Genomic DNA, 26,588 nt, shown 5'->3' with positions numbered 1-26,588 from the left:
AGACCCAAGGAAAGTGAGGGAGCCCATCATGTGTCTGTGTGGGCAGGGGGTTCCTGACAGAGAGAAGAGAAAGTGCAAAGGCCCTGAGGTGAGAGGAACAAGAGGGAGGTACAGCTTGAGTGGTGGTCGCGGAGGTAGGGGAGGGCCCAGATCACCTGCCGTCTTGTAGGCTGTGGTAAGAGTTTGTCTTAAACACGGCGCATCTTTTGGATACACTGTTCATGTGTCCTGTGTCTTCATTATAATATGACATTTGCTCTGGCATCACTTAATCCCCCCTTAAAAAATTTTGTATGTGATGTCATCAGTAACAGCAGCGGATTTCGGTTATGTCAAATATGTCTATTAGTAATCACTTATGCGGTCGAGCTTCGCTTGTTTGTTGCTTAGATAACTGAAATCCTACAGACGAGCGGGTGAGAGTGAATTTCAAGAATCCTACAAGCGAGAAAACTGAATCATATAGGCAAAGTAGCATGTCGTGCTGTGATCATTCATAAAATCCAACCAGCGTTGTGTTGGGGGCAGGTTGTTTAATAAAGTAATAGCAGCTCAGGTATTTGGGATAATGGAGGAAGATGAGATATGGAGCAGCGTTTCTGGAGTTTGAGTCTTGATTCTGCTACTTACCATGGGCAGGATCATAGCAGGTGCTCAATAAATATTTATGAAATAAGCAAATGGACTGAGGCATGGCTGAGTTTTCTCATCTGGAAAAGTGAGAAATGGTTACTCACACTTCACTGGATTTCGTGTGTGGAATTCATGGCCTAATGTGCTTCAAGTACGTGGCTTGTAAGGCACCCCCAGTTAACTAGCTTACTTTGTGATGGAAAATTAGAGGGGGGAATGACAATTTACTCTCCTTATGAAGTACACAGATATCCTCAAATGCTTGGAAAAGTTCCCTTTCCGTCACATCAGAAGACCCAAAGGTTTGTTCTCCGAGGTCCTTCCCTTGAAATTCAATCAAGTGGGTTTCACGGGGAGGAGGCTGGCGTACTCACCATCTGGTGGCCATCTGTGTCATTAGCACCGTCTGCCCACAGAGTGTCCTCATTTGCTCCTGGTTCTGCAACGAGATTGACTTCACTTCCGCTGCAAAATTTATTGCTGATTCGGAGGTAATGGGGTGAGGTGAGCACAGCATGGCTTTAGAATCTGATAGATGGGGCTTGACTGTGACCTCCACAACGTATTAGGAGAGAAACCACGAAGAAATGGTCAACCTCACAGGGTTCCGTGAAGATGAAACAGCGCATCCTGGAGAAGAAAGTCTCTCAAGCCCCGTTTGTGCCTGTGTTGAAGCACCTTGTGCAGCTTACAAAGCTTGCTGTAAGATTTTAGGAATTTTGCAATCCAGTTGCTAAGCAGAGCCATTATTAAAAAATAAAATAAATAAAAATAAATCATTTCACGTACACTTCAGTTCTATCAGAGACTGTCAAACGGTCTTCCAAGTGGCTGTGCTGTTTTGCATTCCCACCAGCAAATGTATGAGAGTTCCCGTGGCTCCACGTCTTTGCCAGCATGTGGCGTTGTCAGCGTTCTGGATTTTGGGCCATTCTCCGAGCTGTGTTGTGGTCTCTCATTATTGTTTTAATTGGTACTCCCCTGTTGATGTATGATGGTGAACGTCTTTCCATATGCTTATTTGCCATCTGTATATCTTCTTTGGAGACGTGTCTGTTGAGATCTTTGGCCCACTTTCTAACTGGACTGTGGGTTTTTTTATTGTTGAGTTTTACAAGCTCTTTGCATATTTTGGACAACAGTCCTTTCTCAGATGTGTCTTTTGCAGATATTCTCTACAGGTCTGTCAGGTCTGTGACTTGTCTTCTTATTCTGTTCACATTGTCTTTCCCAGAGCAGAAGTTCGTAATTCTCAGGAAGTCCAGCTCATCCACAATTTCTTTCATGGATCGTGCCTTTGGTGTTGTATCTGGAAAGGCATCACCACACCCAAGGCCATCAAGGTTTTCTCCTGTGTTATCTTCTAGGAGTTTTATAGTTTTGACTTTTTAATTTAGGCCTCTGATCCATTTTGAGTTAATTGTTGTAAAGGAGGTAAGGCCTGTGTTTAGATTATTATTATGATTTTTTTTTTCACAAGAGGATGCCCAGTTGTTCCAGCACCATTTGTTGGAAAGACACTCTTCGCTCCATCAGATTGCCTCTGCTGCCTTGTCAGAGGTCAGCTGATGATATATGGGTCTATTTCTGGGCTCTCCATTCTGCTCCATTGATTCATCGGTCCGTTCTTTTGCCAATGCCGCACTGTCCTGATTACTGGAACCTTATAGTACCTCTGGAAGTAGGATAATGTCAGCGCTCCAAATTTCATCTCATACTTTTTTTTCCCTCAGAGATCTGTTTCCAGACATTTACCACTGCTTGTGATCTGGTGTTGGCGCTACTCCTAACGGGCTGAGTGATTGGCCTCTCTGGGTTTCGGAATCCTCGTCTGTGACTTAAACGGAGGGACAAAGATATGCAGGATCCAAGAAAGTGTTTCTTGATAGGAGGAGCAAAGGCACAATAGAGTGGCAACAAATGGGATCTTTGAAATCACTCACGTGGGGGTCTATTCCCTCCTCTGTCACTTACTGAGCGACTGTGGGCAAATCACGCAGATGCTCTGTGCTTTCGGTTCTGTCTGTAGAATGCAGATCATGAAGCCTAGCTCCCTGGATGGGGTTAGAATTCAATAATATAATAGTTTTTCTCTTAGCTGCCATTCGATTTGTGTTAAACATAGGCCATACCCTTTTTCTATGAAATAAGATCATGAAGACCAACACTTTGGACATAGACTGTCGGTATCATGTTCTGTAATTAGAGAAACAGACGCTGGACAAAAACGGATAAAACCTGGGCTCAGTCACAGCATTTATCGTGTCTAAGAGTTTTATGATATATGGACGTGGACCATTAGGACTGCGTGTCCTGATGATTAATGATGGAAGAACGTAAAGAAGCAACTTGTAATCCAAGTGGCTAATGTACATTAGACAAGGCCCGTTTGAGAAACCTCTCCAAGTCCGTCAAAGCATTCAGAAATTAATTCCAATAATAAATTGCTGACACCGTTCTTTGGGTTGAGCAGGGAGAGAGTAAGTTAGGCAAAACCGTGGATTTGAGGGACATACCTTCTTTAGCGACTGCTCCGATCAGGTCAGAAAGCGCAGTCTAAGCAGCAAGTATGCCAGCCCACACTTGACCGTGTGCTTCAACAGCTGTGTGTTGGGGTTAGGGATGGATATGGGGTAGAAGCATCTTCCCCATACAAACCTGGGGAGAGGTCTTCTCCGCTGACCTGGCTGTCTCAGGGAATGGAGCGAGGAAGGGCAGGCAGGGCACGTGAAGGACTAAGACTTCAGGGGGTGACGTGGGCAGTGGGGTGGGTGGGTTTGTATGCCTGAACAATACCCACGGATTCATGAAGTGCTAGAGACCATTGTGTTCTGCTTTCTACAGATGGGATACTAAGGCCTGGGGAGGGAATATCATTTGCCTAGATTTAGAAGCAGAGAAAGAGATGGGACCAGAAGCAAGCAACCCAGGCCTCTTGACTTGCTCCTCTTCAGGCCCCCACCTCGTGGGGGTGCATGACTGAGGGTCACAGGGTTCTCTCTAGGTGGTCCAGTGACACCTGGCGATGCTGACTGAATACGCTATTAAAAGGGGCTAAATTTTAGACTTGATTGAATAAATATTTATTATGCATCCACTATGCGTGCAGCACAGGGCTATGTGTTTGCTGTAGGGAAAACAACGTTCAATAGACGTTGATCCCTGTGATGGAGGAGGCTAGCTTGCTTTTTACATTCATCTACAAGATTTATTTTGTGTGCTGAACACCAGACTGGATAGAGCATGAAATGGTTTTAGCATAGAGAGTCAGGGAGACGCCCGAGGGCTGCGAGAAAGGCAAGAGTCAGAGGGAGCCCAGAACCCTGTGACTCTGGTCAGTTCAGTAGCCCTCCCTGGAGGGTCCGCCATGTGTCAATGATGGCGCTATAGGTTTTCACTGGTTCTTACCTTTCAAACAGACAGATATCGTATGGTATAGCGGGTATCTTCTCCATTCTAGAGAAATGGAGACTAACGTGGAGAAGTTACGATCCTTGGAGTTCTCGTATTTGGAAAGCAGTGGTGCTGGGATGTGAACCCAGGGCTCCGAGTCCCCAGGTCTCACATGCATGCAACCACATTTTAGCTGTTTCTGACCATCACAAGTCATGTTTCACTTCCCGTGAGGTCATTGTCTCCCATCTCAGTCCAATGTCCCTTGCTCTGTGAAGCCTTCCTGGGACACACAATTCTCCCTGTAGGCAGAATTAAGTATGTTCTTTGTTGAGTTCCCAGAACACTTAGTGTTGACTGGACCAGACTGTGGGCTCCCCATGGTCTAAAGTCCTATGCTATTCAGTGCCTGGAACAAGTAATTTTAAACAAAGTGTCCCGTTACCCTGGCAGTTATCACACAGTGTGCCAACTCTCTTGTTTGTGGTTCCTTCGTTTGTGGCTGCTTTATATTTCTCTTTCATAAAACCGTATTTGTTAAAACGAGCACTTATCAGATGCCCTTCCTTTTCTCTGAGCCTTATTATTTTCTGTGTGTGATAGGGAGACAAAATGCTTTCCTGTAGTCCTATTAATGAGGACTTTTTATAAAATTTATAACATTTATAACATCAGCTTCTGTTGCTTTTGAGCCACGGGTTGTGTCTGAAATAAATTTAAATCTAAAATGATAGGAGAATAATCTTAAATTTATTTCTGATCCTCTCTGTGGTCCAAGGCTTTTTATTTTTGTTTAAAATACAGTCTACAGGTTGCCAAATTCCATCATTTTTGCTATGTTCTGTGTTGCCATATTCTGCCACTAGGGGACAGTATCACCCATCAATTCATAACCAGCACTAAGCCTTGCAGAGTTTGGGTATGTGGGATAACAGGAAACGGGAGGGGGAGTTTGCAGAATGGATTTAGATACTAGCAAATACAGCAAAACTCTGGAGACCTTGCCATCATTGACAAAAACCTTGGGTTCTGGTCTAGGCTCTGGTCTCTGTGACCTTGAGGGAGCCACTTCTCTTGCTAGATTTCCTTGCATAAAATGAGGGAGTTAAAGATTAACTCAAACTCATTTCTGATTCTAATTTTGTTGGCATCCCAAGTCCTCTAAAAACAAACGAGAAGAAAGGCCTTTTGACGGCATTATGTGGATTCTATTTTGCTTCTTTTCACCCAAGCTCGTGTTCTTGGATGTACACCTCCAGTCACCTGTGCATAATTCTCTTTCTTTTCTTGGATAGTTTATTGTATTTCGTTATAAATTCATTCTTGCATCTGGTATGCTTGTCACCTCAAAGAAAATTGGTTCACAGTCTGTGCTTGGTTCACATCTGAGGCAAAGAGAAATTCACTTTAACGTCCTTTATTCTCAGCATTAAGAAGCTAAGCCACACTATATTTGAACATTACAGCTCTCCTCTGAAAAGAAGACAGTTTTTTTCTGGATTTGGGTGCGTGCTAATGGCTTGTCATAAACAAGCTATATTACTATATTATATATAAATTGCCCCCAAATAAACTTTCACCCATTTTTAGAATTAAAAAAAAACCCCAAGCTTCAGGGAAGATAAGGTCTTGAAATCTGACAGTTTCCAGATAATGTCAGAATACGATTACAAGAAAAATGACATGAAGTGAACATTAACATAAATCTATAACTGCTCAACTTGATGAAAAATATCACCATAAACTTCTGTCATTGCTGAACCACCGATATGTTTTTTTCCATGACATTTTGTGAGAATGAATAAATTATCTGAGAATGTGTTTGCATCAAAAATACAGAATTTTGTAATAAACACATAAATCATTCAAGCATTCTCCAGCAAGATGCCTGATCCTAAAAATGGGGGTATTCATATTAATTTCGCCCCTTTAAGCTTCCTTCTCTGTGTGGTTCCTTAGAGCTCTGGGGGGTGATGGAGAACCATCAATTAGGGAAGTGTAGAAAGAGAGGATGTAAAGAGAATAACTCTTGCTGGAGAAGTTTTCCGTGCAACCACCCCTACTCCCTACTAGCTTCAATTCTGGGAGCTCTCTGCATTCACTGATGTCCTGCATGCAGTCTCCATGGGGGGCTCCTTTTCAAAAACAGTCATATTTTTGCAGCCAGGGTCCCCGTATACCAGCCTACATTCGCTGCAAAATTGACAGCATTGGCATAACTCTGAAAGATACGTCCTTGTTGTGCTTCCTTAGGAATGAGTTTGCTTTTCTATTATGGGCAATTAATACCACATAAAGAAGCATGATCCCCTGTTCGCTTAGACTACCAGAAAGCTGAGAGCTGAGGCAGTAATTTAATTTTAATAGAATGTAGTGATGTGTACCTGAGGGTCCTGAATTTTATCTTTGCCTTAATGTTATAGTCTACCTAGATTTATCCTAGGATTTTATTTTTATTTTCTTCTATTTTACTATGTAAGTTTTTGTTAACTACCTCAATATCTTTGTGAGCTCAGGCAAAGTATAGATAAATATATGCATGGATAGTTTTGATACTGTGATTTATAATAAGACATATATATTTGGTCCTCATCTCCAGGATTCTGGCACAGAGCCCTGAAATCCCTTGGAATTTCCTAAGTGGTGAGAGCTATAGAAGTGTCTTTTCTTCTGTTAAGGAGGTGACTTTTGGACTGCACCTGAGGATGGTGGGGTGGGGGAGCCCGCCATGTGACTAGAGAGCTGGAACTTTCTGTACTTCCCACACTCACCCCTGGGAGGGGAGAGAAGCTTGAGATTGAGTTCACTTGTCAGGTCCCAGTAATTTCATCAATTATGCCAATGTAATGAAGCTTCCGTAAAAACCGAAAAGGTAGGTGTTCCAAGAGCTTTTGGGTTGGAGATCCAGGAAGCATGGGAGCGCCACACCCTTTCCTGCATATCTTATCCTGTGCGTCTCTTCCGTCTGGCTCTTCCTGACTTATATCCCTTTATTATAAACTGTAATCTAGTGAGTAAAATGTTGCTCTGAGTTCTGTGAGCTTCTCTAGCAAATTTAGTGGAACCTAAGAAGGGGGGGTGATCATTGGAACCTCCAATCTATCGCTGGTCTGTTGGAAGCATGGGTGACAATCTGGGCTTGTGACTGGCATCTGAAGGGGGTCAGTCTTGTAGGACTGAGCCCTCAACTTGTGGAATCTGATGCTGGGTGGATAGTATCAGAATTGGGTTGAGTCGTAGACACGGCTGGAGCCCGAGGACGTTTGGAGGTGTGGGGCGAAGTGCACCCCCAACATACATGTTGGAATGGGGATTAGAAGCATCTTAATAGACCAGCAGACATGTTGACATGTAGAATAACGGTCGAAGAAGCTTCTGCAATCAAGGAAGTGAAGTTGGATGTCTATGGTTAACCATAAAAAAGGAAGAAATTGTCCACTTCTTGTCTGCTCTCTCTCCAGGACTCATTTCTCAACGAGTGCCTGTGAGGGTTCTGGAATGATGTGGAACATTTGTGTATCAAATGATGAAGGTCTGATCTGGGATCCCTGTGTGCTCCTGGTCCCTTTCTCTGTCAAGAGGTGTGAAAATACTTTGTCTACATAATTCACCAGGTTTCCAGGGACTAAACACATGAATTCGTGGAGAAGACCTCTGAATCTAGTGCTATGTACGTTGAACGTACCGGCATTTTAAAGACTAAGGAAGCACTGATTTGGAAGCTGCTATTTTGGGGGGTTTGGGGGTGGTATGGAAGGAAGACAGACGAGTCTGTCAGGCTGCGCAGGACTGAGAGGAGGAAGGACTTGAGAACAGCTAGATTTTCCTGCCTCTCTGAATGCTCCTGAACTGAATGAATAGTCATAAAAACCCTACCCACTTCACACTTTGAAGAGGAGGAAAGTGAGATCCAGAAAGGTTAGGTGCCTTACTTAAGGTCACACAGTCAGGGAGGGGCAGAGCCTGTGTTTTAGCTACTCTGGTTTCTCCTTCCATCATGCTTCCTGTTGTAGGGATTTTCTCTGTGCCCCTGGAGGCCCCTCCATCCTCCTCCATCTCCATCCTGCTCCAACCCACTCTCCATCCCTGGGGACCAACCAGCATGGACCACATATTGACCAACCTGCCCTTTGGTTTCTGGTTGGGTTCGGTCATTGGATCGTCCCTGCAGGAATTCAGAGGCAGGTTGGAGAGGGAAGTTGGTGGGCATGTGTTCCTTTGGCTTCCCCTCCATGAGGCTCACTTGGGCTTGTGGTGTCCCTCCTCTCAAGGTGGTGTGCTTCTTCTGGTTTTCTGTAATTGTCCCCTCATTCCTTTGGGCCTAGGGGTGGTGAAAGCGCCACTGCTCTTAGCCCCAGTTCCCACATCATCCCTCCCGCCTCCTCAGTAAATGGTTCCTTTGTAAATAAACTTCCTTAAGTCATCCTAATTTGGGTGCCCCATCTGTTTCCTGTTAGGACCCTAACTGTTACACCTTCCCATTAAAGAAAATGTGATGTTAATAATATGTTATAGAATATAGCATTAGACCCATAAAGGATGAATTTGATATATTTCAAGTACTGGGAAGTGTAAATCATTGCCATCTTTTCCAATAGGACATTGTGAAAGAAGATGGAGCATGGGGGAGATGATGAGAGGAGCTATAATGTGTATGATCCAATTAAATTTCTTTGGCTCTCCTCCATCTGTGCTTCCAGCACTACTGAAATTGATTATTTCCCTTTAGCTTCCTACCTGTATCTTCATCTCCAAATTGAGTTGCTTTGCCTAAAGCTTTCAAAATCTGTTTTCATATGAATTAATCAACGTTTTAAAATTAGATTTCTATCTTGTGATTTTACTGGGGATATGCTTGGAGAAATAACTTAGTTATATATTTAATGCAACCCATATGTTTCAAAGCAATTCCTTTCTGAAATCGCACAGCCATGGAATATGAATTTTCACAATCAATTTCTTCATCAATAAGGTAAGGTGATAAAAAGGCATAGGATGTGTGAGAGCCTTTCCAAACGTAGTTATTTCGTGAAGGACGGGCCAATAGATCGCCCTGTTTAAGATAACCTGTAACCACCAACAAAGATAACCTGTGACCACCAACAAAGTTCTTGGAAGCAAAGAAATATCCTTGCATGTCAAACTTTGTGACTTGACTTTACCTTTAACATGTTGGTTTCTGGAATCCTTGGAAATGGGTTTGTCCACCTGTGGAAGACAACATGGCACCATTATCTCTTCAGCTGTGACTGTGACACCATCGAATGTGTTGCCACTCTGTGTGGTTACTCCCCAGGGTCAAGACATAAGTCCCTGGACTCATCATTCTTAGAGAATCACCATATGTGTATAACTAGCGTCACTCAATGCACATAAATAAACGTAAATATGTGAACCACCGTGCCAGTGACCAGTGTCATGGCCTCGGATTGTATTTGGCATAAAAATACTTGTGTTTGAGATCCAGTCCTGCCTCTTATTGCTGTGAAACTTTGCGAAGGCATTTGCCATATTATAAGCCTTAAATTTTTAATCTTTTAATAGGGAAACTAGTCAATTCAGATCCTTGAGTTATTATGAAAACCAATATACGTGGTCAAGTCTATGACAGTGATCAAGCAGGCAGATGAGAGTGTGGCCTCGTGTGGGTGCCCGATTGCGATTTCACCCTCATCACGTGCTGGCTATGAGAACGTGGCAAGTCACGTAACCTTCTGAGCCTCGGTTTCCTCATTTGTGAAATTAAGGTAACAAAAGTACTGGTACATCATGAGGATGGGACAGTTACAGGAGACACACCATGCAAGGTGCCTAAAACAGGGAATGGCACCAATAAAGCTTAAGAGTTGTTAGCTTTCATTATTCATATTATTAAAGGCATTGGTCAACCATTAAGGGTTCTACACTTGCTAGTCAAGAGGGTGAAGAAGAAAATGAAGATATCATAATGATGCCCAGTGTTTTTGAAAGACTTTAAGCCTAGGACAGCAGTGGGGTCTATGATGGTCCACAGAGTGCCCAGGTAATTGGTGAAACATTATTTCTGGGTGCGTCTGTGAAGGTGTTTCCAGATGAGACTGGCATTTGAGTCAGTAGACTGAGTAAGGCATATGGTGCTCCCCAGTGTGGGTGGGCATCAGTTAATCCATTGGGGGCCTGAATAGAATAAAAAAGGCAAAGGAAAGGAGAATTTGTCTCTGTACCTGAGTGTTGAGCTGAGATATTGGTCTTCTCCTGCCCTAGACTGAAATTTACATCATTGGTTCTCTTGGTTCTCAGGGCTTTTGGACTCAGACTAGAACTTACACCACTGGCTTTCCTGGAGCTCCAGCTTTCAGATGGCAGATCATAGGACGGAGCCAACATAATCACTCTTTTATGTCTATGTCTCTATGTCTCTATGTCTCTATGTCTCTATGTCTCTATGTCTCTATCTATCTATCTATCTATCTATCTATCTATCTATCTATCTATCTATCTATCTAAATCATCTATTTCTTATGTTTCTAGAGAACCCTGACTAATATAGGTCATAGCATTACCCTTTATTGGCATCAAGTTGAGGTAGCTGAGGTGGATGGGTGTGGGGGGAGGGTCACTGGATCCCCTGTTACTTCTTACCCTGTGATGCTCAATGTCTGTTTCTTTTCCTCTGTGGAACTCCAAACCACAGTATATGCCTGGAATGTACGTGGTTCTTCTGATGGTCCATCAGTCTAGCAAGAGTTGAGTGTCATTTTGACATTGTCATTGCTATAGCCTCCTTTACAGCGTCCGGTTCCTTCAGGGTTACTCTGTGGAGGCTGGGGCTGGATGGGTTTTTCAGTGTTCTGTTGCACCCTCGGCTTTCAGCCTTCTCTGTGTATCTGCCTTACAGATGAGGTCTCTCAATGCTTATGCCCACCTCCCACTGCTAGCCCGGTTATAGGAGCAGGAGAGGTTCTCTCTTGTCTCTGTCTTAGATGGGCCCTGTGTGCTTGGGAGCTAGGGATGGGGCTTCCTCAGCATTCCCGCACTTTTCCCCTTTGGTGGCCAAATTAATTTGGTGTCTTTGGACATTTGGATCCATTTGGCCCTTTTGTGTGCAGGAGCTTCTTTGCCCCACACCTTCCCCAGCAGTAAGTGCCCTCTGATGGTGTTAGCATAGGATCCCAGGGCTGGGAATATTTTCTGCCCCTCCCAAGGGGGCTGCTCCCATTTTCTGTCAGATAAATATTTATAGTGGGCACAAATAAATATTCTGAGGGAAAAAGAGGAATAAGAGCTTGAATTTTAAAGGACTCAAACATGCACACAGGTCTGAGCTCCTATCATATTATAACACATTATAACACAGATTTCTCAACCTCAGCACCGCTGAGAGCTGGGGCTGGATAATTCCTTGCTGTGAGGGCTGCCCTGGGCATAGTAGTCATTTTAGCAGCATCCCTGTCCCCCACCCTTAGAAGTCAGTAGCACTCCCCCCTGGTCCTAGGGGGCAGAATGGTCCCTGATGAGGATCTGATGAGAACCACTGATGACCGACCGTGCAACGATGTGTCAAAGACCACTTTGCCCTGCTTCCTCCAGAAGGCTTCTCAAAAGCCTCTCGCTGGGCTAAGTGGTGCAGCTTCTGTGAACCAGGCTCACCTCTGCCTTAGCACCTCACATGACATTGGAACTGCCAGTTTGGGCCGCTGCCTCCTCCATTAGACTGGGGGCACTGCTCATTTTTCATCCGCATTGTTGAGCACAGTGGTACATAGCAAGTGCTCACTAAATGGAAAGATGGGAGAAGCTTAGTGGTCGAAGACCATTGTAACCAACCTGAGGAGTCTAGGTAAGAACTGGCCTCTCCTCAGGATTATTGAACATCCCTTTCATAGGTAGTTTAATCTCAACGTCAACGTGCAGAATGCAGAACTTGTAAGAATTAACTCCTGAGCATGAGGCTATAATGAAAGACAGAATCTGTGTCTCATAAAAATGTGATTATTCAAGCATTGATCATAAGATGAAAACTTCTTCTTATCTGAATGGAGGCCAAATCCTTACTTAATTAATAATTCGACTCCCCCACCCTTGCCCCCGGCCAAAATTGTGCTGAGTCTCCCGTATCCTTTTTCTCACATGATTTCACTTGACTTGACATGCTGAGGTTACAGTTCCACTTGCAAAGTGATCTGGCTAAAGGAAGAAATCTGTATTGTAACAGAAAACTACAAAGATATTATGAAGGAAATATAAAGTAATAGGGATGGAGGCTTAAATTGCTGCAGAGTTGTTTTAAAAACTCCAACGAGAATTATCTTAAAAAAAAAATTCTTCTCACAAAGGCATACTTACATGTAAAGGAGAATGAATCAGTGAGTTCTGGGGGAAAGGGAAGCTCAGTTTTTGGGTGAACATTCTCTATTCTTTCATAACCAGACCAGAACTTGTATCTTAGGCCACTGGTCCAGCCGCTGTACAGTTCTTACTGTTCCTGAATGTGCTTTATGCTCCGGCGATGAGAGCCCTGAAGCGTCTCCTCCCTGTCCAGCAACCCCCGGGGGGCTGCCCCAATGGCAGATCTTGCTGACGGTAGCAAATATTCACCTGAGAACTTTGAAGACCAGGCTGAAAAAGGGTTCCATGTGGACATAAGTCAGTCGAGCTTGGGTCTCTTTGCCTATTAAACAGCTACTCATATTTCAAGATTCAGTTCAAATGATTGAGAGTTTGTTCATTTCCCTCCATTTAACGACAATCTCCTGAAATCCTCTTACTAGGTACTGTGCTAGGTCCTGGGGCTAAAACGGTCCCTGTCCTCAAGGAGAGGTCAACTGTTGACTGCCTGCTTCATGCTAGGCACTGTGCTCTGTGTTATCCTAACAGCGATGAGATTTTATAGCTAAGATAATAAGGGCTCAGAGAAGGTAAGTAACTGGCTCAAAGAGCTCATAAAAGTTGGAGCTGTTAAAATGGGGATTATAATGCTCATCTTGCAAGGGTGTTTTAAGGATTAAATGTCATTCATTCATTCATTCATTCATTCATTCATTCATGCATTTATTCATTCATTCCCATCTCTACTCAGGAAGACCTTCCTTGACTATCCTTACCCTGCTTTAATGATTTTTTTCAAAGTATTTATCACTTAACATATTGTCTATTATTTATTTATTTGCTTATTTATTTGTTTCCAGTCTCCTCCCACCAGTACAGAAGTTTCATGAGCACAGGGCCTTGGTTATTTACCAACGCATGTGGGAGCTTATCACTGTGTCTGGTCCATGGCAGGCACGCAACACATATTTCTTGAATGAATTTGTTGAATGAATGATTAAAGTTTAGCTTGGTGCCTGTGTAAAGCAGACGTGTTCAATATTTCATCTCTCATCCTGTTCTCCCAAACTCTCCTGGATGTGTTCTGCGTAAATGACATTGCTTGGTAATATCTGTAGTTTCCTTTGCTTATCAATATTAACAGAAGCCCTCAAGTTAACTAGATAGACAATGTGAACAAATAATGCACAAGGAGGAATGCGCTATAAATATTTCAAAGCGTGTTCATGCTCACTAATAAATGTGGTACAAATTAAAAAAAAACAGTGAAATCCCTTTAAAAATGTGATTAATACAGTTTTGGTGAGAGTCCTGGGAAGTGCACATTCTCATACAAGGTTTCCAGGAGGGTAAATCGAAGCAATTTTTCAGGAAAGAATTTCACAATATGTATCAACGCTTTTAAAATGTTTTCACTCAATGGTTAAGTAAAATAATTAAAAATCCCATAATGAGGTATGAGATATCTATAAAGATTATGCCATTAATGCTTGTTTATAACATGGGAAAGCATTTTATAAGCAGAACTTAATAGGAAAAGAAAAAAAGGGCATATATGACACAGGGACTCTCTTGCATGAAATATGTCTGTACAGAGAACACAGACACAAAATGTCACATAGCACCGTGCCTGGTAAACCCCTGAAACGCCAGGAGTGGTTCATTTGTGTGTCCGCATTAAGGAAATGAAGCATCAGCAAGAGGGTTATTAAAAGTGAGATTCCGTATATATGTTTAGAGCACTTGTATTCACAGGTATTTTCACACGTTTCTCGTATGTGGTGTCCAAATGGCCTTTTGAAGTAAAGCACGGTAGGGATTTTCGTTCCCTTTTACAGACGAGCTTTCAAAGGGGCTCAAGAGAGGTGGTTTGACTTACTCCTTGCCACCCAGTGACCAGCTGCCAGCATTGGGCCTACAATCTGGGCAAAATGACATGTTATCATCAACAACATCTGAGTCAAATTCTGCTTCTGGAAAAGGAGACAAGACTCAGGTGTGATGCCTGTGAAGAGTCTCCACCCTGATGCCGCACAGAACACCTTCTCGATGCTAGTTCTCCTCTCTTCTTGGTGCGCCTTCCCCAGGACCATGATGTCAGCAGTCATACAAGCCAGTTCCCCTGCACCTTGCTGACCTCCGCGTGCTCATCACCAGCAAGATGCCTTGGGAATGAGAGATGCGGAAGCTCCCAGCTGCTAGGAATTGCCCTGCCCATGTCTGGTTCACATGGTCAAATCTTTACTCACTTTTTCCAGCCCCATCTGTGTGTGCCAGTGATGGCGCTCCGTGGGGACAGAGGTCTTGATGTCTAGGGGATGGGGAGTGTCCATCACACCCTTGAAACAGCGTGTATCTGTGAAAAGAGAAAAAAATCAAAGTCTTACCTTATGTGGACTCAGCACATTACAATTTACAAGATATGTGCACACCTACAAACTCACTGAATCATCACAACATAGGTATGAGGCAGGCAGTTGTACTTCGAGCGGACAGATTAGGAGATCGAAGCCCAAGGAGGAGGACGTGTATTCCTCCTGGTCCGTACGTGTGAATGCCAGAGTCTGGACTTGAGAGTCCTTCACTCTCAGCCCCTGGGAGCTCCTTCTCATCCTTCAAGCCCTTTGCCGTGTTACGCCCTTTGTGCATCTTTCTAGATCCCACCTACCAACACCCACCCCTGGTTCTTCTTTCTACGGTACACACCTAACGTAGTCTATCCTATTTCTCTGATGATCTCTCTGCATCTGCCACTGGACCGTGACCTTCCTGACAATGTGGATCATGCTTTGTTTATCTTTGTGTCACCTGATCAATCCTAACACAGTAACTGCACATGGCAGGTACTCAGTAATTGCTTGTCGAGTGAACGAACAAAGGAGTTTCATCACTATTTACAAGGTGCTTCTTTCCAAAGGAACTTCTCTAGACGCATCCCAGTGGGTCAGGCCCTCCGAAATCACAAGCGCTTCTTCCTCTATTCCCTGACAGCCCTGTGCTGTATCTACAATTCGGAGAACTCGCTGAGGCTGCCCTGTGCGCCCCAGTTGGAAAGACGCAGGGTGGATGTGAAATTATGTCTTCCTTACTCTTAAAAAGCTTGGCTTTGCTGCCAAGTCCTGGGACCATATATATGCTGGCTACCTATAAAACAAGTCAGCCAAGTTGCAAATTCTTCCCTTGCACGCCACTCTCCATTATGCAAACTCTTTCTTAAATTTCCCATGCTGCCCACAGCCCTGCCTGTCCACTCTCTGCCGTGCTCGCTGGTTGTCGTGGGACTGGTTGATAGGAACAACCAGTAGTTACAGGGCTCCGACCCTGTGCCAAGTGCCCTGGTGAGAACCTGAAAGAACTCTCAGAGGGTAAGTTCTGTTATTATGAACACCACTTTCAGGGAGAGAAAATGAATTTTTTAGGCTTGCTCAAGCCGCACGGCTAGGAAGCCACAGAGGCAGGACTTTAGCCTAGAGTTGTTTCATTCGGAAGCTGGGGCTTTAATTACTGTGCAGTATCGCACTGTGGATGTGCATTCCCAGATTTTAGACCCCAGATGTTACCTGCATATTCCGATTCCTTTATAGGCCTGGCCGGTAAAATTTGTATCGATTGCCACGCCTTTACCATGTGAAGCTCAGGGTCTTCATAGTCGCCATCCCTGTGGTCGTTCGCTCCATCCAGAACTGTCGCAGCAAAGTTCCTTTCCTGAGCAGGAGGGAACGGCTGAGTGAGTCAAGGGAAGGTACAGTCATAACAAACGTGAGAAGCTACAGTGCTAGCTGGCGGAGTGGTATAGATTCTCTTAGCTGGAAACATTTAAGAATCTGGGGTCTGGGCAGTTAAATTCTTGTGGTAGGCAGAATCCTATAGATGTCCTCAAATAGTCCCATTTTTGGTTATTAGATCAAATAATAATCTGGGTGCTGCTATGAAGGGACACTGAGGATGTACTTAAGATTACTCATCAGCTTTCCTTAAATTAAGGATATTATCCTGGATCACCTGAGTGGTCCAATGTAATCACATGAGCCTTTCAAAGCAGAAAGGAGATCTATTTGCAGATGATGGGATCTTGTATGTAGAACATTTGAAGGAACTAAAATTAGAATTAATAATTATTAGAACTAATTATTAGAACTAATAACTTTTTAAAACTAATAATTCAGCAAGGTGTGAGGATACATGGTCAATACACAAATTTCAGTTGTATTTCTATATACTAATAATGAGCTCCAAGTCTGAACACTGGGGATGGCTTGGTACCACTCAGCAGGAGACGTAATCATCATCACAGATGTTCTGGAATCTGCATCTGTGTGTTGGGATTTGGGTTCAGCATTGTGCTGTGTTTCAGCCCCAATACTAATCTCAGCGGTCTTTCATACAGAAAGATCCCTCATCTCAGAGTTTCCGCTAAGACTCCAAATGGCCATGGCTGTGAATAACAGGTCCAGTTACAAGAGATTTGCATGCACATCCCCCAGTTTGGCCCCAGGTTTAAGAACTTAGATCGTTCTTTTACAAATAGAGACACTGGGAATGGTGACTTCTGAAAGCCACATGGGCCATAGGTGCCTTTGATGGGCAGAACCAGGTCGTCTGCCACATCCAATTAGAATCCAGCTCCAGGTATTAAAATTGTTCTGAGCTTAAGATGAAGGGTGAAGAATCTAGGACATTCCTTGTGTTGCAACATCCATAATGTTGACTTTTAACTGGAGAGCGCAATGGCAGAGAGTGGCAGCCTGGGCTCAGATTCTGAGTTTTTAGGTTCCTTTGTAACTCGGCAGAGAGCATTTCACTCCTTCCCAGCCAATCGTAGTCACGCTACGTGAACTGGGCAGCCCACTCACTCTTTCTTTGGACTCCCAATTATTTTATAGTCAAAGACTGAAGACTTAAAGTTACTGCATTATAGCCTTAACTATATCTGAGGTTTTTTTGTTTGTTTGCCAATAGTAGATTCTCAGTGTGTGCTTGTTAAATAAGCAAGTACATAGAATAATAGATTTTTACTAGATTTAGAGTGTAATGATGAGTATCTTTTAAAATTTTTCATTTATACTATAATTTCTCTAGGGAGATATCTATATCAGAGGCCACTTCAAATTTATTTTTGAATTAGGTGATACACACACACACACACACACACACACACACACACACACTAATACAATCACCCAGAGTTCTAGAGTGACATCGGCAGCCAGAAGTTAAATGAGACAATGCATGTAAAATTTTGAGCAAAATGCCTGATGGTCAGCACTCAAAAAATGGTAGCTATAAATATTACTGTGGCTGCTGCTGTACTAAGGACAATTGAAGACATTCAGAGATAAAGCAAGGTCGCCATCCTCCTCTTAAAGCCCCTCTAATGTTTATTAAGGACGTTATATGTGCTAGATGCTTTATGTACTTTATTTCATTGTATAAACACAACAATCTAGGAGGTGGTTTTATTATAGTGGAAGGACTTGGAATTAGAGGCTTATGTTTAAATTCCAGCTCTGCACGATTCCAATTCTCTAGTGTATGTAGACAAGTTGTTTACCAGCCCCAAGCCTCCAGGTGCATGACTTTTTCCATCATTGCTCTGTCAAAGCAGTTTGGTACAGGTAAAGCCAGCACCATAGACGGGCCTGATTTCCAGGCAAGGAGGAGTGCCACGGGGACTCACCAGCCTTTCAGGCTTTCCTTGGACTTTAAGTAACTCTGCTTATTCGATGCAAGAGTAAGTCAGTGTTCTCCATGGGACAGCACAAAGGAGGTGGGCTCCCTGAAGACTACGAGTTTGGCTCTCAGTGTGCTGCCCTTGATTCCTATCTGAGCTTTCCTAAAGGAGAGCAAGGCTTGAGTCCTACAAGAACTGAGGGCTCGGGCAGTTTATGAAGTTATAAAATTCAAGGGGCTCAGGTCTAAGAGAACAGGGACCAACACAGTGACCCAGGAGTAGGAACAGGATAGAAAGGGGGAGCTTGACCCAAAGGAAAGAGGTTAGGTCACTGACCACAAAATTGGAGTCGGACCATTGGCATGGTTGCTTGGATGCTGTTCCCCCAGCAACCCGGCATTACAGCTATGAAACCCTGCCTTCTTGGTCTGGTCTTAGAGGCAAGCAGGGCGCGGACTGGGAGTTCTTGGTTGGGAACGATAGGATTAGTCTGCTTGGGGACAGCATGATTCCAGGATGGAGTCGCCCACTCCTAGATCTAAACTGTGGATCCACTTTATGACCTTGGGGAGGTTACTTAAAGCCTCTGACTCAGATGCTCCATCTGTACATTGGAGATGGCCGAATCTGCTTTATTTGGTTATAGTTGGAGATTAATCGAGTAGAATGTCCATAAAGCTTCTACTTTGACACCTGCCCGTGGCACCTGCCCATGGTAGATCCTGTCTCTCTAGTTAATGTACTGAGTTTTGGTAGAGCTGAATGCCCAGGGCAAAGCAAGCCTGTGAGGAGGGGAACTCCAGGTGTTGTCACAATTGACCTGGCAAAGGGGGGAAGGTGGCTGGGCTGTTCTCCCTCAGAACTGCACACAGAAGTGCGTTCTGACCTGGAGCAACTCTTCTGGGATTTGACAGACGGACATTTGTTGCAAGGGCATCATTTACATACTATCATGGCGACTACCAAGACTCCGCAGAGCGCAGTCCCTTCGGGAAATCTTGGACCTGTTACAAGAATCTGAGACAGAGATCTTTAGTCTAATCTCCTTGCTAGACTTTGTGGGGTCAGGGCACAGAGGGACACAAGCAGGGACAGTAGCCACCACTCCAGGTCTGTAGAGAATCTACACAGACCCTGCGAATCTTGCCCCCAGGACCAAATATAAATATTTTGGTTTATCTCTTTCTGGAATGAGAAAGAGACAGAATTTTATTTTAAATATAATGCGTTGCATCTATTTATCTAATAATCTATTATCAATCTACTATCAATAGCAGGGGTTCTTAACTAAAAATTCAGGATTTTCTGTCCATAAGCCTCCTACTTTATAAAATATTTTGCAATTGATTGGTTGATTGATTAATTATGTGTGTGTGTGTGTATGTGTGTGTGTCCTGGGGTGAGGATCCATAGCTTTTTTTTTTTTTTAAGATTTTTTATTTATTTATTCGACAGAGATAGAGACAGCCAGCGAGAGAGGGAACACAAGCAGGGGGAGTGGGAGAGGAAGAAGCAGGCTCATAGCAGAAGAGCCTGATGTGGGGCTTGATCCCAGAACGCCGGGATCACGCCCTGAGCCGAAGGCAGATGCTTAACCGCTGTGCCACCCAGGCACCCCGAGGATCCATAGCTTTAATTAGATTCTTATAGAAGTCTTTCAAACAGTAAAGAACCAATGATTTTACAGGCAGATTCTCTCTCTCCCTCTCATCTAGCTACCTATTCCATATATCATCTATAGATATGCAAGTTGAAACTATTTAAATGATGTACAATTTAACAATACATTTACTTATAACATTAGGTAGCTGAGTTCATGTTATAAATTTCAAATTTTCTTTCGTCATTAAAATTCTTATCGATACTCTTAATGGCTTCATCATATGAATACGTCATAATCTAGTTAGTGTTTTTTTCTATTGTTGAATATCTAGAATGATTCCAGGGTTTCTGTTTAACTATATTATTATAAAATACAAATGAGTATGTTTACATATTAATCCAAATTTCACATTACTTTTAGTTTAAATTCCCAACCATAGGATTATTGGGCCAAAGGAAGTGGACATTTTTATGTTGATTGGTTATTATGAAATGGCTTTCTAGAAAGTTCCAATTTAAGATTTCACCATGAGCCTTAGGAAGTGCTTTTCTCGTCAACCCTTGCCAGCACCATGTGGTGGTATTTTCATCTTATTTCATCTTTGCAGTGGCCATGTGAGTTAATTTTTATCTGCATTTCATAGCTGAGGAATTGGGAGACAGGTTCTTTTTTTTTCTTTTTCTTTTTTTTTTTTTGCCTCTCTATCAATGCCTTATTATCCACTTATCTGTTTTTTCCAGTTCAATCGAGAAATAACTGAGATACATCACTGTGTAAGTTTAAGGTGTGCAGCGTGATGCTTTGATTTACAATGTATATCGTGGGAAGACAGTTTATACCCAAGAACTGAAATGCAGGTTTCTCTGCTAGGAAATCATGCCATTTGGAAGAGTTCGTGGTGGTGGTTGTTTTTGCTTTAAATTCACCAAGTATCTTGAAAAGAGCCACTCACGTTGTCGATGTCAAAGACAGACAAGTAGGGAGGGGAAGTGGCTGACTTACACGTTCCAGAAGAGGCTCGTCGATAGCCTGGTACTGGCCTGCCAACAAAAGTAGACAAAGCATTACTGCAAAGCATCGAGAAGACTAGGGGTGCCTTGGTTTGTGATCTCAGAGGTCGTGGGATCGAGACCTGCCTCCAGCCCCACCTTCTGTGCAGAGTCTGCTTGGGATTCTCTTTCCCTGTCCCTCTGCCCCTCTGGCTCATGCTCTCTCTCTCTCTCTCAAAAAAATAAATAAATCTTAAAGAAAAAAAAAACACTTTGAAAAGGGTGGGCCTTGTGTTTCCTGGACATTTTGTGCTCATGGCCATTAATTCCTCGTGACAGCATTGCCTAAAATGCAGTATGTATGTCCATACTTCTGTCTGCTGTTCTTGCAAAGCAGGGGTGATGAAAAAGGAGGCCAGACAATCAAATCCAGACTAGGAAGGCTCGCTCCTTCTATGGAGGGTCAGCATCAGGTTGGAAGGACCCCTGCCTTCCCCCGATCAGATGCGCCCAGTCATGACTCCGCAGGCATCTGGGCCCCCGAAGAGGTTTGCTTGCCCCTTCCCCACCCTCTGGCACACACATTGCTGTTTGCTATAATCTGCCACACGTCCGTCTGCTGGAACAGACTGGAAGTATTTCACGGGCAGGGGGGGACAGGTCTACTCACTCATCTGTCCCTAGCTCCAGGCACAGGGCCCAACATTGAACAAATGAGTTCTTTTTTAAAAGAAGATTTTATTTATTTATTTGAGAGAGAGAAAGAGAAAGAGAAAGACATCAGGAGGGGAGCAGAGGGGGAGAGAGAGAGAGACAGACAGACAGACAGGCAGACTCCATCCCGAGTGCAGAGCCTGACTTCTGGCTCATCCCATGACCCCGGGATCAGGACTCAGCCGAAATCAAGAGTCAGACACTTCACTGACTGAGCCGCCTAGCCACCCCACGAACAAATGAGTTCTTGACAGGTGTTTGTTGAGTAAGTATTGTTCATGTGATGTTTGTCAGTGCTTGACCCCCTCACTTGGACTTGTTTTATGGAAGATTGCCTGGAAGTCATCTAGGCACTAGATCAGTGCTCTGCTTTAAACTTTACCCTCTGATGATGCAGAAACACCAAAGAACTGCTCACATGATCTGCAGGGGTTTTTGCTTCCTCTAGATTTCATTTTCCTAACTTGCATTATTGTGTCATGCTGTTAGTCTGCATTGAGGAACACTATAAGTGGAAAATGTTCTTATCACATCCTCTTTATTAGCACATATGTGAGACGCTTCTAGCAGGTCTCAGAAGCTGCGTGCTTCTCAGCGATTGGTTTGCTTTGATTTAATGGAAAACACCAATTTTACAAGAGATCATATTCTCCTTCCTCCTTTGGCTGTTCCGAATCTCAGGCCATCTTGGCCTGTGTCCAAGTCACGTAGAGGACCACAGGGTGATGTGTATTTCTGCATCTTGCTCTGGCTTCATCCTGTTCCTAGACTTTTGCCCTTCCATCCTGAATTCTTTTACCATACCAAAATATGCAATTAATAGCTGGGGATTTGTGTCAGCATGCCCAAGCCTTATGTAGAGTATAATGTGTAAATTAATGAAAGTTTGGCTCAGTGGAAACACAGCGCTCTGGAATTTGCTTAGGACCAGTGCATCGGGGAAGTGTTAACTAGCCAAAGCTAATTTCCTTGAGATAATGAGCAGGCAGGACCAGGAGTCTGTCTGCACCTGCCGCCTAGTTCCAGCCCATCCCGGTGGTGGGACTTCCAGCTACCACTGTCCTGGGGCACTGATGACACCTTCCTGTCCCAGCACAATTATACCCCTACCTAGAGCCCTGGTGGAGAAACCCGCAGATTTTCCAGCCCTTCACAGTAGCAATCTGTACTCTCTCTTGAACTGAGTTAAATTAATAAGGTCACCCTTAAGGACCAGTTGGTCTGGAAGGAACAAATGAGCACCAGAATTTTGGGGGTCTGCTCTGGCCCACAGGTTCTAGGAAAGCGGCTCTGCTCTCTGATTCAGAGTTCATACAACTTCATGTTAGGCAATTGGCCTCATCAAACATGGTCATTATACTGACATCCCCGCAGAGAGCTTTGGGGTCTCTTCCTTCACAAGCTTGCAGCCTGAGTCTCTCCTGGATCCCCCAAATATGTTTCATGCCACTTCCGAGTCTTTGCTCGGGTTGATTCCACCTAGAGTCCCCACCTCCTCTGTGTTGCTTTCCGTACGCTCGGTGCCCTTTGAGATCCTCCTGGGGCTTCCCTCTCTGACCAGTCTAGGTGACTTTAATGTCATGGAATTGTCAGGGCAGTTACTTTCTGTCTCACTCACTGTGACATCTAAATAAAACCAGGCAACATTTGATTACTTCTTTGATGGGTATGTACTCGGCCTTTTTTTTTTTTTTTTAAGGATTTTATTTATTTATTTATTTAGCATGTGAGCTGGGGGAGGGGCAGAGGGAGAGAGAGACTATCTCAAGCAGACTCTGCACTGAGCGTGGAGTCTGACACGGAACTCGAACTCACCACCCCGATATCACGACCTGAGCCCAAATCAAGAGTCGGACACTTGATCGACTGAGCCCCCCAGGCGCCCCGGTCCTTGGCCCTTCTTTAGGGAAGGAGTTGTCCTTATCTGCTGTAATACCCATGTTACTAACAATGTAGTTTTGAAATGTAATTTTAAAAGCGTAGTTTTAAAACTGTAAATCAGTTCATGTCACTCATGGGGCGTGGAATGCCCCACGAATCCAGATTCCTGCGGCGGCCCCCGCCCCCAGCATAGCCTGCTTCCTGCCCCCTCTGTGATTGCATCTCTTTCCAGTTTCTTCCACACCTCTGAAATTAGCTACATCAGCTTCTTTTCAAGCCTCTCCAGTATGCCAGATGCCTCCCACCTCAGAGATCTGCACGCACGGGGCTGCTGTCCAGAACATTCTTTCCTCGGCTCTGTCCACGTCTGGGTCCTTTTCAACCATCAGATCATGTCTTAAACATCATCTTCTTGAGGAGAGCCTCCCTGACCACCAATCTTAGGTAAAAATGAAGGAGCACCTCTCCAGTCCCGGTCCTCACTCCCTCAAGCATCCCACGTGGCTTTGAGGATGGCGTAAGAAGAAGCACCAGGCCCCATTTCCTCGGCTGGCACACATTTCCCAGTGTCCCTTGCTCCAGGAGGCCATGGCATGGTGCTCTAGCCCCTGGGACAAGGTGGGTGCACGTGTGTCACTCCTGGATGACCCACTTGACCCTCCCCTTCTCTTGACCCTCTCTACGCTCATCTTGCCTCGGTGGCTGTCTAGAGACAGAAGACCCTGAGGTCTTCAGGGATAATGGAAGCCACTGGGTAAAAGGAGAGTGAATCCCGAAGGAGTGTTTGGGGAAAAGACTTCCTTCGATCCACATTGGATGGTGAAGTGAGCAAGAAATAAATCTTTATTTTATTAAACTACTAACATTTGTAGTTTATGCATTATAGATGTTAGCCCTTTCTGATTAATACACTCTTCTTGGTTTCCGCCTAGCATGTAGGGACAAAGCAAGCCAATAAATATGTTCTATAGCTACAGACTCTGGTGCCTGCCTCCCCCAAGGCAGTGCTGAGGTTTCAGGCCCTCGATCCCTCCTGTAGCCCAGTTTATAGCAGGTGCACAGCAAGTGTGCGGCCGGCTGTGGAATACAGTGTGGAAACACGCCAGCATCGAGAACCAGCGGTAGAACTGCAAGCAGAACCCGATCTCCTCCCTGGCTGGCTGAGCTTGACACTCCCTCCCGCGGGCCCCAGACCCCCACCGCAGAGGCACCCCAAACCCTTCCCGGTCTTTGAGTCTTCCTGGGGCCAAAGGATAGGCTGGCTTCTCCGAGAGAGCCATTTTCCAAAAAGATGAAGGACGTTTACCCGCAGCTTTTCACATCATCCTCCTGGAAGAGTCATGCTCGTGTGTCTGCGGAGGGCCGTTTGTCAGCCACTGACACCAGACCGCTCCAGAGAACCACCAGCTCTTGCGTTCCTCTCAAGGAAACATCTTTTTACAAAAGACAACATTCCCTTGAAAGTTATTTTTAGAATGGAAGAGAAGATGGATATGTGTCATCTCCGGAGGTTCCTGATGATCCCAGCCCTTGGCTGTCAGGACCGCAGAGGTGTGATAAAGGCCTCTGGCCGATGGCCATCAAGTTAAAGTCCCCAGACCACTTGCATCTTGGGTTCTTCCAAAAAAAAAAAAAAAAAGGAAGAAGTAAGGAAAGAAAGCAAAACTTGGCCCCAGTGCAAACCAGTTACTTTCTTCACACGCTTCTGCGGTGACATCGACCCACACTGATGTCGGCTGACCGCTGATTTAGAAGCTCCAGCTCCCTCCCCATGGGAGACGTGCCGCCCCAGTCAGATACAGTTAGAAGCTCGGACTAGCTGCCCTTGTAAACACTTCCTTGAACGGAAGCCCCTGGAAGTGCAAGGCTGGTGTGTTTTAGTGCCTTTACTGAGACAGGGGTGCTAGCTGCGCCCCCCCAGGGCTGGCTCATGGGATGGTCACATTCAAAGGCAATCACCGGCTGCAACAGTTCCCAGCAGGTCCCATCGAGAGAATCTGCTTCTCTGGTGGGAGAAGGGAAGTGAAAGTGGGGAGCCCGCGGTCCTTTACAACTTCCCGTTTCTCTGGGCAGTGGAGTCAGCGGGCTTTTCGGATGATGGCATTCCCAAAGCAGCCAGGTTCCCCAAGCAGACCCAGCTTCCGTGTTCCTTGCAGTCACGAGGTTTCGGAGGGCAGCGGGGTGGGGCGAAGCTGAGTGTCGGCTGTGGCTCCAGACGTTGCCTGTTGGTCTTGCTCGTCCATACGAGGTGACAAGGGAGAGGCCAGCGGGTCCCAAGGACCCGTCACTAGGAACTCTTGCAGAGATGGCTGTGTGTCTCCCCACGTCCTCTTTCCCCGCTCGTCCTGGAAGCCCTGTCAGCTTTGTACATGGGAACCTAGACCAAGTACTTGCTACACCCTGGTCTTCCTCGCGGTCACGTGTGCCCATGAGTCTAAGTTTTGGTAAATGGAAGAGGCGGAAAATCAACTCACAATTTTCAGGAAACTTTCAGAAGAGAAATTGTGGTGCACTGTTGATTTCTTCTTTTTCTTCCCTTCCTCCGTCCTGGGGCCTGGAGCACAGCTGTCGCTATTTTAGGCAATGGGATTGAGGCCAATACGAGGGAGGGAGCAGCATCTCTGAGGACCTGGGGGAGCAGAGCAGCCAGACAGCCTCGGACGGCTTGCCTCTGGACTTGACTTACACAGAAGAAAATAAACATGTCACGTTGAAGCCCCCGTGATTTCTTTCTGAACATGTCTTTCAGCCTTTACTGTTTTATCTCCTTGCAGAGATCAGCTTTGGAATTCACCAAAAATGTCGCGGAGCCTATGAAGAAAGGCATGAATGCATAGTTCATGGAAGCTGAATGAGAAGTTAGAGGTTCTGGGTTCAAAACCCGGCCGGGCCCGTTTCTGGCCACGTGACCTCAGGCAAGCCTGTAAGCCTCAGTTAACTATTAGCTCGTAGAACGACAAGAGTAGTGTCTGCCCCAAACAGCCGTTGAGCGGTTTAAAAAAATACCCCCCTAGGGGCGCCTGGGTGGCACAGCGGTTAAGCGTCTGCCTTCGGCTCAGGGCGTGATCCTGGCGTTATGGGATCGAGCCCCACATCAGTCTCCTCCGCTTATGAGCCTGCTTCTTCCTCTCCCACTCCCCCTGCTTGTGTTCCCTCTCTCGCTGGCTGTTTCTATCCTGTCGAATAAATAAATAAAATCTTTAAAAAAAAAAAAAAAACCCTAGCTGTGTGTCCCCCCAATGAATGGCTGTGTTTCACATTTCAAGTTCAACTTCACGACCAAGTCTTTCCACTCAATCCAGATAGTGAGTCTTCTGCTTTCAGATCTGGATTGGGAGCTTGCTCATCACTGAGTTATCATTTTAAAACAAAAACGGGGCCTTGGGGCGCCTGGGTG

The 26,588-nt window shown here is 44.8% G+C and overlaps 1 protein-coding gene across 2 annotated transcripts in view; it reads right to left on the bottom strand.

Moving 5' to 3' along the window:
* CLNK (cytokine dependent hematopoietic cell linker) overlaps window positions 1–26,588 on the bottom strand; it is a 198,068-nt gene that overhangs the window by 41,057 nt on the left and 130,423 nt on the right. For both annotated transcript variants that reach the window (XM_045771339.2, XM_045771340.2), the window contains exons 5-8: window positions 20,610–20,647; window positions 15,894–16,038; window positions 14,583–14,689; window positions 9,189–9,234 (exon numbers count right to left, since the gene is read on the bottom strand). In XM_045771339.2, coding sequence (XP_045627295.2) covers window positions 9,189–9,234; window positions 14,583–14,689; window positions 15,894–16,038; window positions 20,610–20,647 — 336 coding nt within the window. The remainder of the gene's footprint in view (window positions 1–9,188; window positions 9,235–14,582; window positions 14,690–15,893; window positions 16,039–20,609; window positions 20,648–26,588) is intronic.

This window comes from Ursus americanus, chromosome 8 (genome assembly GCF_024610735.1).
Source record: "Ursus americanus isolate L20-20 chromosome 8, mUrsAme1.1.p, whole genome shotgun sequence".
Lineage (NCBI taxonomy): Eukaryota > Metazoa > Chordata > Mammalia > Carnivora > Ursidae > Ursus > Ursus americanus.
This window is presented reverse-complemented; position numbering and strand designations above follow the sequence as displayed.